Below are 16246 nucleotides of genomic sequence, written 5' to 3' on the forward strand. Positions count from 1 at the left end.
CTAACAACTATGTCATTTTTACTCAAATGTGAATGACATTTTTTCAATATTGCCTAATTATAGAAAAAGGTTTTGACTGAGAAGTGGGAAGGAATAATCTCATAGCATGGGGCAGTTTATATGGAAGACAAGCCTGAGAAAGATGCTGAAATTGATTTAAATGGACAGAAGCCTGCATGAGGTCAACATAAATCTTACAGAGGTAGGAAAAAAATGATTAAGAGGATTCTGGAGTTGGGGTGGCTAAAGACAAACGCTTTCTATATTATAATTATCACCAGGGTTCTGTTAGCTCCAAAGGGCCATTTGACAAAAAAAAGAAAAAAAAGAAAAAAGAAAAAATGCTCAAAACCTGACAGTGAACTATTCTTTCAATTACAAAGCAGAGGAGAAATAAAAACTTTCTTATGACATACAAAAGCTGAAAAAATTCATGATCATCAGACCTAGACCACAAGAAAAGTTAAAAGAATTCCTTCATGATGAAGAAAAAGGATACCAAATTGAAATTTGGATATAAAGAAATAACTGAAATTTGAATATACAGGCAGTGGGAAGTAGAGGGGTTAATGGGGGGAAAAAAGGGACACCTGTAATACTTTAACCCCTAGAGTGCCGGGGAGTGTGATCGTGCTCCTCCTGTCTTTCGCCAAAAGTGCCGGAAGCGCTATTGCTTATTAAAAGTTAAACAATATCTTCATTCATGTATTCAAAGTCAACATTAATTTTATTTTGACATTATATGTTTTGTTCAAATTTTTTTTCTACTAGTATTTTATAATACAATCAGCAAACAATGTATGTCAAAGATGAAAACAAATGTAGTAAAGGTTTCCTTAAGTTTTTGAATATGTAACTTCATTTACTTGCGATTCATAATTTTTCTCCTAAACTGCTGTAAAATCAGCAAAAATGCCTTGGCAATTTTAGCATAGTTCCTAGGATATTGGTTGGCACTCAAAGGTTAAACAATAAGGATAAAATTAAAAAAGGAAAAAAAAATATGAGTAAATATAAAATAGACTTATTTGTATTATTTTACAAAAATTCTATAAAAGATAACCAAAGCAGAAACTACAACAATGCACTATGGGGTTAATAACATATATAGAAGTAAACTATATGATAACCATAGCATAAAGACTAGGAAAGGAACATGAAAAAATACTATGGTGTACATGACATGGTATATATTGTTACTTGAAGGTAGACTTTTATAAGTTAAAATGTTATACTATAAACTCTAAACAAAAGACAAAATAAGAATAATCTATAATAATAAAAGCAAAATATGCTAATTAGACTGGACACCCTTTCGAACGAAGCCAAAGCCGGGGCTATGAGGGAAGCCCAGGTCCTGGATGCCTGCCATCAGCCGGAGGAAGGTAGGCCTACTCTTCCTAATTTCGTGCATCAGACCTCTAGTTACTAACAAAGCAATGCTATGGGTTGAAATGTGTCTCCTAAAAAGATATGTTGAACCCCTAACCCCAGAACCTGTGAATGTGACCTTATTTAAAAATAGGGTCTCAGTTCTAGCTGGTTTGGCTCAATGGACAGAGTGTCAGCCTGTGGACTGAAGGGCCCTGGGTTCGATTCAAGCACACATGCCTGGGTTGCAGGCTCTATCCCCAGTAGGGGATATGCAGAAAACAGCCAATAGATGATTCTCTCTCATCATTGATGTTTCTCCTTCTCTCTCCCTCTCCCACTCTGAAATCAATACAAATATAAAAAATAATAATAGTAATAAATAGGGTCTTTGTAGCTATAGTCATGTTGAAATGAGGCCATCAGGGCCCATATAACTGATTTCCTTAAAAGAAAAGGAAAATTTGGTTACAGAGATACACAGGAAAGATGGCCATGTGAAAAAGACAGGCAGATACTGAGTTAGTCTACCACCAACTAAGAAATGCCTGGGGCTACCAGAAGCTGAAAGAGCTAAGGAAGGATCCTCTTCTAGAGGCTTCAGAGGTTGTATGGTCCTGTCAATACTTTAATTTTGGATTATTGTGTCTAGACCTGTGAGTAAATAAATTTGTTATTTTAAAACCATCCAGTATGTGGTACTTTGTTTCGGCAGCTATAGGAAACAAATATAGAATTAAGTAGGTAATACAAAGAACAAAGAATTATTAACAGTTGATGCTTATTAGTGTATTTGTTTAGTTTTAAGTGAAATATCTAATTCAATAAATGTTTTAAGTATTCTTTAGGATTAGCATATATACTCAGCCTATATAACATTACTCTGCAGGAGACCTCAGGCTCCTTCTCATAACTGAGCCCCAGGTATTTGTCACCTGTCTTCAAGCTGGCACTCATGATGATACTTATCATCCTACTACTTTAGAAATATTGAGGCCTTTTATATAGTCAAGTCATATGCATACATGTAACTTTTAAGACTTATGATTAATTATTTGAGGAGGAAAGAGACATATCTGTTTATAGAAATGCATAACAGGGGAATGAGAGAATGAAACCTATCTGTACGTGACCAGTGGAGAAGGTCATGTAAATAAGAGGAAAATTACTTTGGAGGAGTGTTTAGAATATCTAATTTCAACAAATTCATGAGGCAATTAGAGTAAACTAAAAAGATATTTTAGCTAATTCTTGTATTGATTTGCATTATAATACTCAACTAAAAATTACACTAGTCTTTTTAGTAAGTTAGAAATTTCTCAAATTTGACATATTCAAAATCTATAATAGTCATTCTAGAATTCTTAGGAGAGTCAAAACCTGCCTATATGGAAGTATAGCAAGAAAATCTGAACAATATCAAATAATGCACCATAATAAATACCTCGTTTGTGGGCCAGAACTTTGTGTTTGTGCAACAAGAACTGGAGTTACCTCTCGACTATTTCCACTCTGTGAGAAGACAGATTTTGTTCCAGTTTGGCCGATTCTGGCAACAGACTGCAAAACACAAAAAGTCTAAGGTTTGTGAATTATAAATTGCATTATAATAAGAGATATATGATGCTCCTATTTCCATTATCCAAATGCAAGATTTCATAATATATTACTGTCATTTGAATACACAAACTACAGTGGGGCCTTGACTTACGAGTGTCCTGACTAACTAGTTTTTCGAGATATGAGCCGTCTCTTGGCCGATTTTTTGCTTTGAGTTGCAAGCTAAAATTCGGGTTACGAGCCAGCTTCAGATACCCCACTGCTAGTTGGCGCAGCGAACGTCACAGTGAACACCACAACATCAGCCCAGCATCACGTCTCACTCGTTCACTTTTTGATTTGACATACGAGTAATTTGAGTTACGAGCTCTGTCACGGAACAAATTAAACTCGTAAGTCAAGGCCCCACTGTACTAATGTCATACTAGAGGCCTGGTGCACGAATTCATTCACGGGTGGGGTCTGGCTGGCTCACTCCAATGGGGGCAATTGGGGCTGGGCAGGCCAGGGGGAGGGGCCTCGGGAGGTTGGCTGGCCAGCTCCGCCCCCAATCTGGCAGGTTGGCAGGCTGCAGTGCGTGTCATAGTGACCTGTCGTTCCAGTCGTTTAGACTTATATATATATATATATATATATATATATATATATATATATATATTAGATTAGAATGAACATCAGCCTATTTCCACATTTTAACCCCAGTATTTTTATCTTTATACTATCCTGTCATCTTTCACTTTAGTTTTTAAGGAAAGGCTCAAATTTCTGGAAGGCATTTATTACAACATCTTCTCCAGTTGGGGCTAATGCTAAAGAATTTTAAGACAGCTACTATTCTCAAGATTTATGATCTAATTTAGTATACATAAAAAAATAATATAGCCCCATTGGCATGGCTCAGTGGTTGAGCTTTGACCTGGAGGTCATGGTTCGATTCCCAGTCAGAGCACATGCCTGGGTTGCAGGCTCAATACCCTGTAGGGGGTGTGCAGGAAGCAGCCAATCAATGATTCTCTGTCATCAATAATGTTTCTATCCCTTTCTCCCTCTCCCTTCCTTTCTGAAATCAATAAAAATACTTTAAAAATATATAGAATAAGATTTTTATATTCCTTCTTTGGCACTTAGTAAAAGCAATTCTATACAGGTATCCCCTACTTTTTGAAAGTTCATGACTTTGCTTTTATGAAAAAAGTTGAGAAGCAAAAATACTGCTTAGCATTTGTTTTGCAGGGAGCCGTTAGAAGCTTTGAGAGCCTCCAGTAGTGACAGTGGTAGCAGTAAGCTCCTTCCCTGGGAACTACACCCAGCATCAAGCCCCCAGAGCATGGAACTGTGTCTCTGAGCATCAGTGCTTTATTTTGTGCACTCAGTAGCAAGATATGTCCTAAAGTATCAGAAAAACTCATAAGGATGTTATGTATAGTGAAAAACCGGATGTACTTAAGCATTTCAATTGTGGTGAACGAAATAAAGACGTGCATGCGTTGAATTTGGGGGCTGGGAATGGTCAAATATTTCTTTATAAATTACTTATAATTTATAAATTATAAATACTTACTTGCTTTAAACCATTTTGGCTTACAAAAGGTTTCATGAATACTCTACTTTTGTATAGTGGGGGAAACCTACAGTAGTTAGAAGAGTAGGTTTAAAAAGAAGTCATCCAATTATTTTCCAAATTCTAAGGATATTGCTCTTAGAATTAATATTTCTTTCTAGTGTATTCAATCTTTCATTAATTAGTTTCTGCTGTCTAGAGAGGGGAAAAACCCTTTGCTTGCTCCTTTCTGTCTTCTCTAATTTGTCACCTTATTTCTATTCATTTTTTCACTTAGCTTCTTTATAAAGAGATCAATGACTACTGTATCAATGGATGTTTTAAATTTCTTTACTACCAGATAATTTTCTTCAAAACTTACCTGTTACTTTCATAGCCACTGTACATAAAACTCAAACTGTACATTACAAATAATCATGTTTTCATCAGATAGGAAAGCCTAATTTTGGCCTTTCCTGCATTCATCATCACTGATCATGCCTCCTTTTTGAAACTTTGTATAATTTCCAAAATAGTACAGCATCTTTATTATTTGTCTTACCATTTTATTTGCTGGCCCCTCTTCCTTCCATTAACTATGCTCTTTAGCTACTCTCTCTTTCCTTAGGATATAACCTAATTTAATTATCATAAAAGATACCCTGCACCATAGATATCTTTTAAACAAATAGCACTTTGACCTGTCCTGCCATAGATCTTTATAAAAGAATATTATAAAGAGAATCTCAAAACTTATCCCAGTATTTACTGTAAGAATATTGTCAAATATTTTTCATTTTTTTTTTTTTTTACACATTTCTAGATCATAAAAGCCTAATATGCTAAGTGTCCGGTCATCTGGTCGGCCATTCAACCAATCAAAGTGTAATATGCTAATGATATGCTAAGGCCGCTCAACAGCTAGCTATGATGTGCACTGACCACCAGGGGCAGACAGTCGACCGGTTGACCAGTCACTATGACATGTACTAACCACCAGGGGGCAGACGTTCTGACTGGTAGGTTAGCTTGCTACTGGGGTCTGGCTGATCGAGATTGAGTGAGATGAGCCGGACATGCCCTGGAGCCCTCCCGCGGTCCCTCCCCAGCTGGCCAACCTCCCACATCCCTCCCCTGCCCCGATTGTGCACCAGTGGGGTCCCTCGGACTGGCCTGCACCCTCTCACAATCCAGGACCCCTCGGGAGATGTCGGAAAGCCAGTTTCAGCCCGATCCCACAGACCAGAGGGACCCACTGGTGCACGAATTTGTGCACCAGGCCTCTAGTTTACTATAAATTTACTACACATCTATGAGTAGCCACTATAAGAATTTTATTATCAGAAACAGCTGGCTTTACATAAGTCAGTCTTTTTTTCATTTTAACACTAGTATACTTAAAAAACAAACATGGTGATGGGGACAAGTAAAAACTATGGCAGGTATATTTCTTATTTATATTCAAAGTGACAGAAACTCTTAATTTCATTAAAAAAAAAAAACCCATAAGAAATTGAAGGAAAAATCTGAATGTGTTTATTTGATGTATGCTGAAATAAAGAACAACCAGGTTTGTGTCTCCAATTATAACAAGGAGGCTAGGACAGCGATAACCTTTTACATTTAGATCAATAACTCTAATGCAACAATAATTATATAAAGTTAGGTTCTCTATGAAATTGCTTTTAATAGATTGGAATTTTAAATGAATTTTCTTTCATCAGTACCAAAACTATATTTTACATGGAAAATACCTTTTTTGAAGGGGCTCCGGTGGGTGGCACATCAATTACAGAAGATGTATTAGTGTAGTTTTGTAAATAGGATCCATCTCCAGGACTTGGGGTTTCTAATGGCAAAATCCCAAAACTGAGAAGAGGTTGAAATCAAGGTGTCAAAAAGTCATCAAGGCATATATAAAGCAGCAGTATACTAAATTAGAAGGTCTAAAAGGAAGAGAATGGCAAATCAGTCTTGGGGCAGTGAGGATCTAAGGGGCAGATTAAAAATAAGCTATGAATGTAGACTATTCCAACCACCATAACTAAAACTTAAAATACCAAACAAGACTAAATTTAGCAGCAACAACTGATCTCAGGAGATTTATTATAAATAAGAGTGGCTTTGTAAAAACTAAGTTTCCAATGATCAAATTTATTAAAATTCTTGGAATTTATGGGATTTAGACACTATTACAGAGAAAATGTGAACCCACTTATGGATTCAATGAGTTATTGTCATCTCATGTTTATGCTATTTTAGTAGTTCCCTGGCCCTGGGACCCAATTTAAGTCTAGTCTAGCATATAATTTTTTATTTTGATACTTTTGGATATGTATCCTCTGGGCTGGGTTCCTGCATTTATACATACATATACTTCTAATAATTTTCACAAAATATTTCATATTAATAGGTGTCATTCCTTCCTCCATGCTTTGGAAAATAGCACTTTAACAACAACCATCATCTGATTATATCATAAACATTTCAACATTCTAACAGGTTCACTATTCACTGATGCACAAACATAAATACATCTTTTAATGCATACACTAACTCCATATGGCATATTTAAGAGTTTTAAAATTTTCTCTAATATTTAATATTAAATTTTTATCACAGGTACTTTATTTTTTTACTCCATTATTGACTTATTAAATGCCTCTTTTTCTATATTTAAAAGTTTCATATTATTAGTAATTAATAATTACTAATTTATATTACTAATTTATAATTACTATTTATATTACATATAATTAGTAATTTATATTACTAATAATATGAATTATTATAAAATAATTTAATATTATAGAACACATTTTAAACTATCTTTTGTTTGTCTTACCTGGGGGTTAATGGGCTAAGAGCAGCTGGTCCTCCTAATAAGCTTCGACCAGTTTTTGGTTTATTTTGAACCTGTTTAGATAATATAGAAGTTCCTGTTCCGAGAGGGACAGTATCTGGTGAAATTACAGCTGAATCAATATAAGACACTGAGGAATCTGTATTCAAGGAATACTTTGAATTGGAAGATTCTAAATTCAGTCTGTTTAATTCCTGAAACAGAAAATTTCTACCATGACATTTACAATACATCATTTAGTTCAGATCATTATTTTTCATTTTCATAATATTTTGAATAATAGAATATGATACACTTACAATTGTGTCCTGGGGTGTTTCTGTAAGAACCGTCTCAGGTTGTCTGTGAGATAAATTATGATTAGATACTACTGTTGTGCAAGAGTTGGGCAGACAGTTGCTAAAGTTCTGTAAAGAGGTTAATTTAAATGTTTGGTCAGGATCTGGCTTTTCACCTGTGAAGGGAAAAAAAAAATTTGCTTCTGAAGAAATGAGGGTTAATTTTCCACCCCAGGTATGTATAAATCAGTGGAAATAGCCCTTTTCCAGAGTTTTAAAGTTCTTCTTGTTTCACCTGATCAAATTTACCTCCCAGAAGCCCACCCATCAATTTATTGCGCAAGTTTACCCCTAAGATAAAGCTGTAAATTTAGGAAATAAACTAAACACCAATGATATTGATTTTAAATATAATAAATCACAGGAAAATGCCAATTTCTGTGTTTATTTTAAAGCAGAAAGCAAAGATCTAGATCTCATTTTGTTCAAGGTAAGGACTAAGAGCAGAGAGTTGAAACCCACTAGAAATATTAAAATTTTAAGCACTCCCATGTATATAAATACAATGTTTTAAAATGATCCTTCATGCATACTAGAGTATATATATATATATATACTGAAACACCCCATATATTCCAGGTCTTAATTTATATTATTACAGTTTCTGCTATGGGATTCTATTCTTCTATTCATTTCTTTTCTTATCCATGAAGCTGTTTTGGTTAATGCTATACTCATAATACAACTCATGCTAGAGGACACAAGAAAGGCTACATGATTCCTGAAACATATGACTCTATCTTATTTCTTGTTCTCAATTTTAACATCCCTTTGGCTTTGAAAAATATTTTTTTCTGAATAATTTGTATCCAAAAATTAAGCAAAGAAAAAAATAAAGAAGAGGAAATGGAGAACCCCTTCCCCTACTGCCATTTCTATAAACCTACCTATTTCACATAATGATTCAAAAGGGGACCAGAGGAAAGGATTTAAACTAAGGCTCTTTTGGTAACATTCTGATCCTTTGGCAAGCCGATCTGTTTTGCTGTAAAGGCAAACAAATCAATTAGACATGCTATAAAACCTAAGACATATATTATAAGGAAATTTTTGGTACAGAAATTAGTTAAGTCATAAAAGTTCTGAGAATATTCTTCTTGATGCTTCCCTAAATCACCACTTTCCCCTTCTTACTAGCCTCCAATCTCTATTACTTAGGGCAATTCAAGTCAAAAGTCAGTGAAAATAAACAGAACATGAATTAAAAGGAATGCTAACAAAATAAACAAACTATCATTGCCATCTTGAATATTATAATGTTTTTTATATACTGTCAGATACTAGAATTACTAAAGGAGATATAAAAAACATCCAAATGTTTCAGTCTTATTTTCTTAATTTTTAATATAATATCCTAGTGGTAATTTTCAAAGTGACTTAAATGCTTTAAAAATACATATTTAAGTGATCAGATTTTCTAATAGTTCTTAATGAAAGAAAAGTTTATGTTTCTAAGTCAGGTATATAAAGGTTACATTTAGAATGTAAACAACATTCCTAAAACCATATATACTTGTAACAACCTGAAAATTATTAGACTGGCATTGTTACCTCCCTTGCTTTTAAAGGGGAGGGCAGATGGGGTTGAGGGTTAGTGAGATTCATTGGAGCTTTCAGGCAAAAAAATACTAATCCTCTTATCTGAAGTGGAAATTCTTCATTATATATATAATGGAAAAAATTAAGATACAGTAATTCTTTTTTTTAAATATATTTTTTATTGATTTCAGAGAGGAAGGGAGAGGAAGAGAGATAGAAACATCAATGATGAGAGAGAATCACCAATCAGCTGCCTCCTGCACACCCCTACTGGGGATTGAGCCCACAACCCGGGCATGTGCTCTTGATCAAAATCGAACCTGGGACCCTTCAGTCCAGAGGCCAACACTATCCACTGAGCCAAATCAGCTAGGGCATAAGATACAGTAATTCTTCCAAAATTCTATAAAGCGCCGGGATGGCAACTAACCAAGATTTTCAAAAGAATTTTCGAATGAAACTATCAGCTAAAACATATAATCTAAGTGCTGTCAGTGTAATCTCAGAGAACTGTGAAGAGGACCCCTTTGGGGAACTAGATTAGTTTGCTTTACTTCCAAATTTTCAAGTGACTAGAAACTAGAATGATGTACTAAAGACAAGTACCACCAGTTGAAGGATATCTAGCTTTCCATACTTTCCTAATTTGATTCAATAAACACATGGACATGTGTGAAGTGGTTTCCAATGATGGTTTTTATTTGCCTTTCCTTAACGTCTAATGATTTGGCACATCCTTTTATGTGCTTATTTACCAGCCATATGTCCTCTACAGTGAAGTATCCATTTAAGTATTTTGCCCATTTTCCAGTTTTATTACTATTGAGAATTCAAAGAAACAAAACTTTTTCTATTAAGTCTTTTTTTAAAAAATATTTTATTGATTCTTTACAGAGAGGAAGGGAGAGGGATAAAGAGTTAGAAACATCGATCAGCTGCCTCCTGTACACCCCCCACTGGGGATGTGCCTGCAACCAAGGCACATGCCCCTGATCAGAATCGAACCCAGGACCCTTCAGTCTGCAGGTCGACGCTCCATCCACCGAGCCAAACCGGCCAGGGCTCTATTAAGTCTTTTTTAGTTACCATCTTATCCCTCTTCTTAACCAGGTAGACTTGAGCATTCCCTCATTCGAACAAAATACTGCTCAAATTTTATCACGTCATTTTTTTACTGTTATCATAAAAACTTTTGTTTACTGCTTATCTCCTCTATTATAAATCACAGAGATTTATGAAGAGTGTGAGTTATTTATCTTCATATCCCCAGTGCCAAGTACTGTGTCTAGCCATAATAGAGGATGAATCTCAAAGTTCCTTGAAAAAATGACAAGATGAATCATAGTTGCATGAACCAAATTAATAACTCTAAGTCCTTTTATTGAGATAAATGAAGATATTAATATTTTATTTTTATTTACTCCCATTCTCAAGAGTAGTGTCATCTGACTATGAGCCTCCAATTGAAATAATTTATTCTGTTCAAAAAGACATTTTCAAGGTTTTTCAAAACTATTAAACTAGCCTCAATTTATCTTAAAACAGATACTATCCTAATTTTTAGATAAACAATCCTCATCCATTTTTCCCATGATATGCAACAGATGACATTTACACAAGCGATACACTCCTATAGTCAGTTGAAGAATTCCTGTTACCTCATTACATCTTGACCCCTCTTCCCAGCTCAAAGAGTATTTCAGAATAAAAATAGGTGAGAAAAATATTATTATGGTATTATGGTGATAACACTGAAGTCAATCTCTCTTCCCTTTAAAAGACTGAAATTAAATAAATATAAGTAAATTTATTTACTTTATGGCTGAAACTTTCCTTCAAACCTCCTACTAAGGAGCAGCAGTGACATTTAATATTAGAGAAAAAAACTTCACTCTTCTTTTTCCTCAGTGGATTATATGATACTCTCCTCAAACAGGTAAAAAACCCATATGTTCACTCAATTGGTAGGCAGTGTGCTGCTATAGCTATTGTCATTAAGGCAAAATGGATAGTCAATATGGGACCAGCATCTCTAGTATTTTCCAGGTTTAACAAGGTCATGGAACTAGAAAACTGTGTACTACTACTCAGCTAAGTACTACTTGATAAACACAGATCATCACAGGTTTTTAAAATCACAAAGCAATGCCCTAACTGGTTTGGCTCAGTGGATGGAGCGTCGGCCTGCAGGCTCAAGGGTCCCGGGTTCGATTCTGGTCAAGGGCATGTACCTTGGTTGCCGGCACATCCCCAGTGGGGGGTGTGCAGGAGGCAGCTGATTGATGCTTCTCTCTCATGGATGTTTCTGACTCTCTATCCTTCTCCCTTCCTCTCTGTAAAAAAATCAATAAAATATATATTTTTAAAAAAATCACAAAGCATTCTAGTATTGGAAACAATTTTCTGATAATTTGAATGATTCTTACCAATATACATGTCCCAACAATGAAAGAGTAAAGCAAGCTGAATCACCAAACTCAGTAACAATATCATCATGGCTTTTCTGTTTATTAAACACTCCACCAGATAAGATCTGTTCCCCTTCAGCAAGCCTTTAAAACACAAATTTACAGACTTTAAAGTCAACATAAAAACACATGACTGTAAATACATTCTTCATTACCAATATACCTCTTAATATAAACATAGGTAAAATAAAAAGTTCATGTATCTTTACAATACCAATAAACTTGTATTTAGAATCATTTGGGAGACTGGGGATTTATTATCTTAAAATTTGTCTTGCCTTTAAAAACAAAACCAGCTAAATTTACTCTCTGTATGTATAAATCTGGCCTGAACAACATACACAATATTTATGTCAAAAGAAATAAAGACCATTATTCCGGGGGGAGGAGGGGAAATATAAATGGTTTTTCATTAACAAACATGGTGACCCTTCTTAGTTTATAATTCCTTGAAATATAAATTTGCAAGCAAATTAAATAAGACTAACATTTTAATTAAAAATTACATACTCAACAAGCCTCAGTCATTTTTAGGTTTATAAATGAAACCTGAATAGCACTTCATCTCTTTTTATTTGTCAGTATGCTTTCTTGACATTGAAAATCATAAGTGTTCACCAAAGGATAAATTTTGGCCTGATTTCAGTATATATTTTTAGCATCAGAGTTTATAATGGTTTGTATTTTAAAGTTTTTTCCAAATCATGTAGAAAACTCTCGAGTTTACATATAAAAGGTAATATCTAAAGTTTTTTGTGGTTTTTTTTTACTGTCAGTAAGATTTAAAAAAAAACCACAATACTGTATAATGATTTGTAGAAGGGGTAAGAACTGGCTTAAGCCATTGGTAAATTAAATAAACTGATTTTTAAGAATTTAACATTAGCCCTGGCCGGTTTTGCTCAGTGGTTAGAGTGCTGGCCCTCTGACCAAAGGATCAAAGGTTTGTTTCCTGGCCAAGGGCACCTACTTGAGGCACATGCAGGAGGCAACCAATTGATGTTTGTCTCTCTCTCCCTTCTCTTACCTAAAAAAAAAATCAATGGAAAAAATATCCTTTGATGAGGATTAAAAAAAAAGAAAAAAGAATTTAACATTAGAATCCTTGGAGTAAAAATAACTCAATAACAAATATTTCAGAAATATTATACATATTGTAGCTAGCTTTAATTGAAAAGCCATCAAATAAAATAAACCTGTAAACATACAAAGAAAATATACACACAGGCTTTTATAATTATGTCTCTAGTCACTTTTACATTATTCCATCTCTTACAGCACAGAAAGAGTTTAACAGAACACAACTACCTATACACTCTAGCTGCCTCCAAATTCAGAACTGGGACAGCTGACTTGGTTTAACTGTAATGTGCAAAAGAAGCACTCTCCAGAATCTGTCCCATTGCATCAATGAGGTAGGAGTAGTGGTTTGCAAATAGAATGATCTTGAAAGGCAAATAATTACACAACTACCTAGACCCAAGGGAGTATTAATTGCAAGTGAAGTGGTAAGTAGGTTTTCAGACTTATTCCAATTGGCCTAACAATGAAAGCAAAGGAAATGAAATAACACTTGGAATTTTAGAAAATGATATGAATTAGTTATAACTTAAGTTTCTTCAAAGTTAAATTCTATTATTTATTATAATAACAATGAAATCTTTCCATAACAAAAATAATAATGCTATAGAATATTGTATAAACATTTCAAACTACTGAAATGACAAATCTCTACTACCCAAAAAGAGGGGACAAAGTGAGTCAGAGTTTAACCCATTAAAAGAATTTTATCCCAAATTCTACAGTGTAAGTAAGAATGAAATTAGAACACATTCTTAAAAACTTACTTGCTGAGATCAACACAACATTTTGCAAGCAGGTATTTACATTGTGGTGTAGTACAACTGTGTCCTTTCAAGAGTCTATATGCTTTATATGCCTTTCCTGAGCGATAATAACAGGTTGCCAGTAAAAACAAAGCTTCTTCTGAGTGTACTAAAAACACATATGGAAAAAAAAGAGCTATTATTCAGTAGGTTGAATGGTAATCATTGTTTATCTGGCAATAAACAAGTTTGGTAACAAAAAAATTAGGCATGTTATTTAATGTAAAACAATAATTTATTTCCACTAAGGAGAAATACTTTACTGATAGAAAATTAGTTCCCCACAGTCACTAATCATAAGAGAAATGCAAATTAAAACCATGATGAGATATCACCTCACACCTGTTAGAATGGCTATCATCAATAAATCAACAAGCAAGTATTGGCAAGGATGTGCAGAAAAGGGAACCCTCTGTAGGTGGGAATGCATATTGGTGCAGTCACTATGGAAAACAGTACAAAGGTTCCTCAAAAAATTAAAAATGGCCGAGACCGGTTTGGCTCAGTGGATAGAGCGTCGGCCTGCGGACTGAGGGGTCCCAGGTTCGATTCCGGTCAAGGGCATGTACCTTGGTTGCGGGCACATCCCCAGTGGAGGGTGTGCAGGAGGCGGCTGATCGATGTTTCTCTCTCATCGATGTTTCTAACTATGTCTCTCCCTTCCTCTCTGTAAAAAAAATAAAATTAAATTAAAAAAAAATTAAAAATGAAACTGCCTTATGACCCAGAGATTTCACTGCTGGGTATACAGCTGAAGAAATCCAAAACACTAATATGAAAGAATTTATGCACCCCTGTGTTCATTGCAGAGTTATTTATAACAGCCAAGATATCAAAGCAATCCAAGTGCCCATTACAGATGAGTGGTACATATATACAATGGAACATTACTTGGCTGTAAAAAAAGAAAAAAAAGAATCCTACCATTTGCAACAGTATGTATGGACCTAGAAGATATTATGTTAAGTGATATAAGTCAGACAAATACCATCTGATTTCACTTATATGTGGAAGCTAAAGAACAAAATAAAGAACAAACAAAATGGACTCAAATATACAGAGAATAGACTGGTGATTGCCAGAGATGAGGGATTTAGGGAGTGGATAAAAAATGTGAAGGGATTAAGATGTACAAATTGGCAGTTATAAAATGTCATGGGAATGTAAAGTATAGCATAGGGAATATAGTAAAAAATATTACAATAACTATGATTGATGCCAGGTGACTACTAGAACACTTTGTAAGGTATAGGATTAACTAACCACTATGATGTACACCTGAAACTAATACAAAATACTGAATATAAACTGTAATTGAAAAATAAAAGTTAACAAAGGATCAGCTTGCAAAAAACCACATAAATAATATTGAATAAATTAATAATACTATGATAAATTCTTTAAATTTTTTTTAACTACCAAGAACTATATATTTATTGTAGTTACAGAAAGATGACAATTTTCCAGCTACTGTAGCAATAAGAGGAAGTATAAATGACAAAGCTGATGAGTTTCAAGTACATAAAAATTTTAAATATCAGAGTAATGTACATAAACAGACTTAAGATTATAAAGCAACAACCTGGGGCAAATATGTAATAAAGATATAGCTCACAAAATAGGAATAAATTTAAAACAAACATTTGAGAAAATAACCATTAATCTCTTAGTTATAAAAATCCAAGACAAATATGTCATAATTCTCAAGCAAAAAAATACATTACAATGGTCAAATGTAATAGTGATAGGCCTATGAAGCAAGTCTTATACTATTGGTGACACCCAGATTGGTGACACCTCTCTCTGCTGTGTTATCAATTGGCAAAAAGTAATTTGTTGTAGAATTGATTATTTGACTTGTAAATTCCATTTCAGAGTATATAATCCAAGGAAATGACTTAAAAGAAAAAAAACTATACATAATTACATTAACATCTTAGAAAGAGAATTACAATAAGTTTAATGACAGAAACAAAATATACATTACTAGATGTTTATTGAACATTTATTACCATGCAATAAGGCTGTGCCAAGTGCTTTAAATACATTATTTTATTTCATTCTTGCATTTTTTTTGTTTTATTTTTTTCCCACATTTTTAAATTTAATTCTTCAATTTTATGAGGCAATTATCTTTAGTTTATAGCTGAGAAATCTGTAGTACTCAGACATTAAGTAACTTGCCCTAGGTGTACAACTGCAAATTTAAGTGACAGAGTTAGGGTTTTCACTTGAAGCCAGAGACTCTAATTCATGCTCTTGGCCACAGAATATAGACTCTGTTCTCATAAAAAACACAGGGGAAAAAATACTTAAAGATTGGAAAAGATTAAGTAAACCATAGTGTAAAATCTGAAGCAACTCTATAATTATTAAAAGTAATATATACGTGAGCTACACAAATACAGGGAAAAATTTTTATGAAATAGTATCAATTGTAAAGAAAAAGAAAAAAGCGATACTCAGAATTTTGTTATAGTTATAAAAAGGGATGGTGTTCATATATTTTATTTATTTAGGATTTTACAGAAATAAATATAGTACAAACCTTCTGCATATAGTCGTTCTGCAAGGAAAACTGCATCTCGGTAAGCATAATGGTTTAGTGCTTGCCATATAGCAGCCTGCAAGAGGAAGAAAAGAACATAAATATATAAATGCAGAGTTTCAAGGAAGCTCCT

At 34.0% G+C, this 16246-nt stretch overlaps 1 protein-coding gene across 1 annotated transcript in view; it reads right to left on the reverse strand.

Moving 5' to 3' along the window:
* The window catches only part of CDC27 (cell division cycle 27), a 48409-nt gene that overhangs the window by 17891 nt on the left and 14272 nt on the right, over positions 1 to 16246 (reverse strand). The window contains exons 2-9 of the mRNA XM_081110280.1: positions 16114 to 16189; positions 13527 to 13674; positions 11638 to 11763; positions 8560 to 8657; positions 7634 to 7788; positions 7317 to 7528; positions 6226 to 6340; positions 2816 to 2931 (exon numbers count right to left, since the gene is read on the reverse strand). Of these exons, the coding sequence (XP_080966406.1) occupies positions 2816 to 2931; positions 6226 to 6340; positions 7317 to 7528; positions 7634 to 7788; positions 8560 to 8657; positions 11638 to 11763; positions 13527 to 13674; positions 16114 to 16189 (1046 nt within the window). The remainder of the gene's footprint in view (positions 1 to 2815; positions 2932 to 6225; positions 6341 to 7316; positions 7529 to 7633; positions 7789 to 8559; positions 8658 to 11637; positions 11764 to 13526; positions 13675 to 16113; positions 16190 to 16246) is intronic.

This window comes from Myotis nattereri, assembly GCF_964212035.1.
Source record: "Myotis nattereri genome assembly, chromosome: 16".
Lineage (NCBI taxonomy): Eukaryota > Metazoa > Chordata > Mammalia > Chiroptera > Vespertilionidae > Myotis > Myotis nattereri.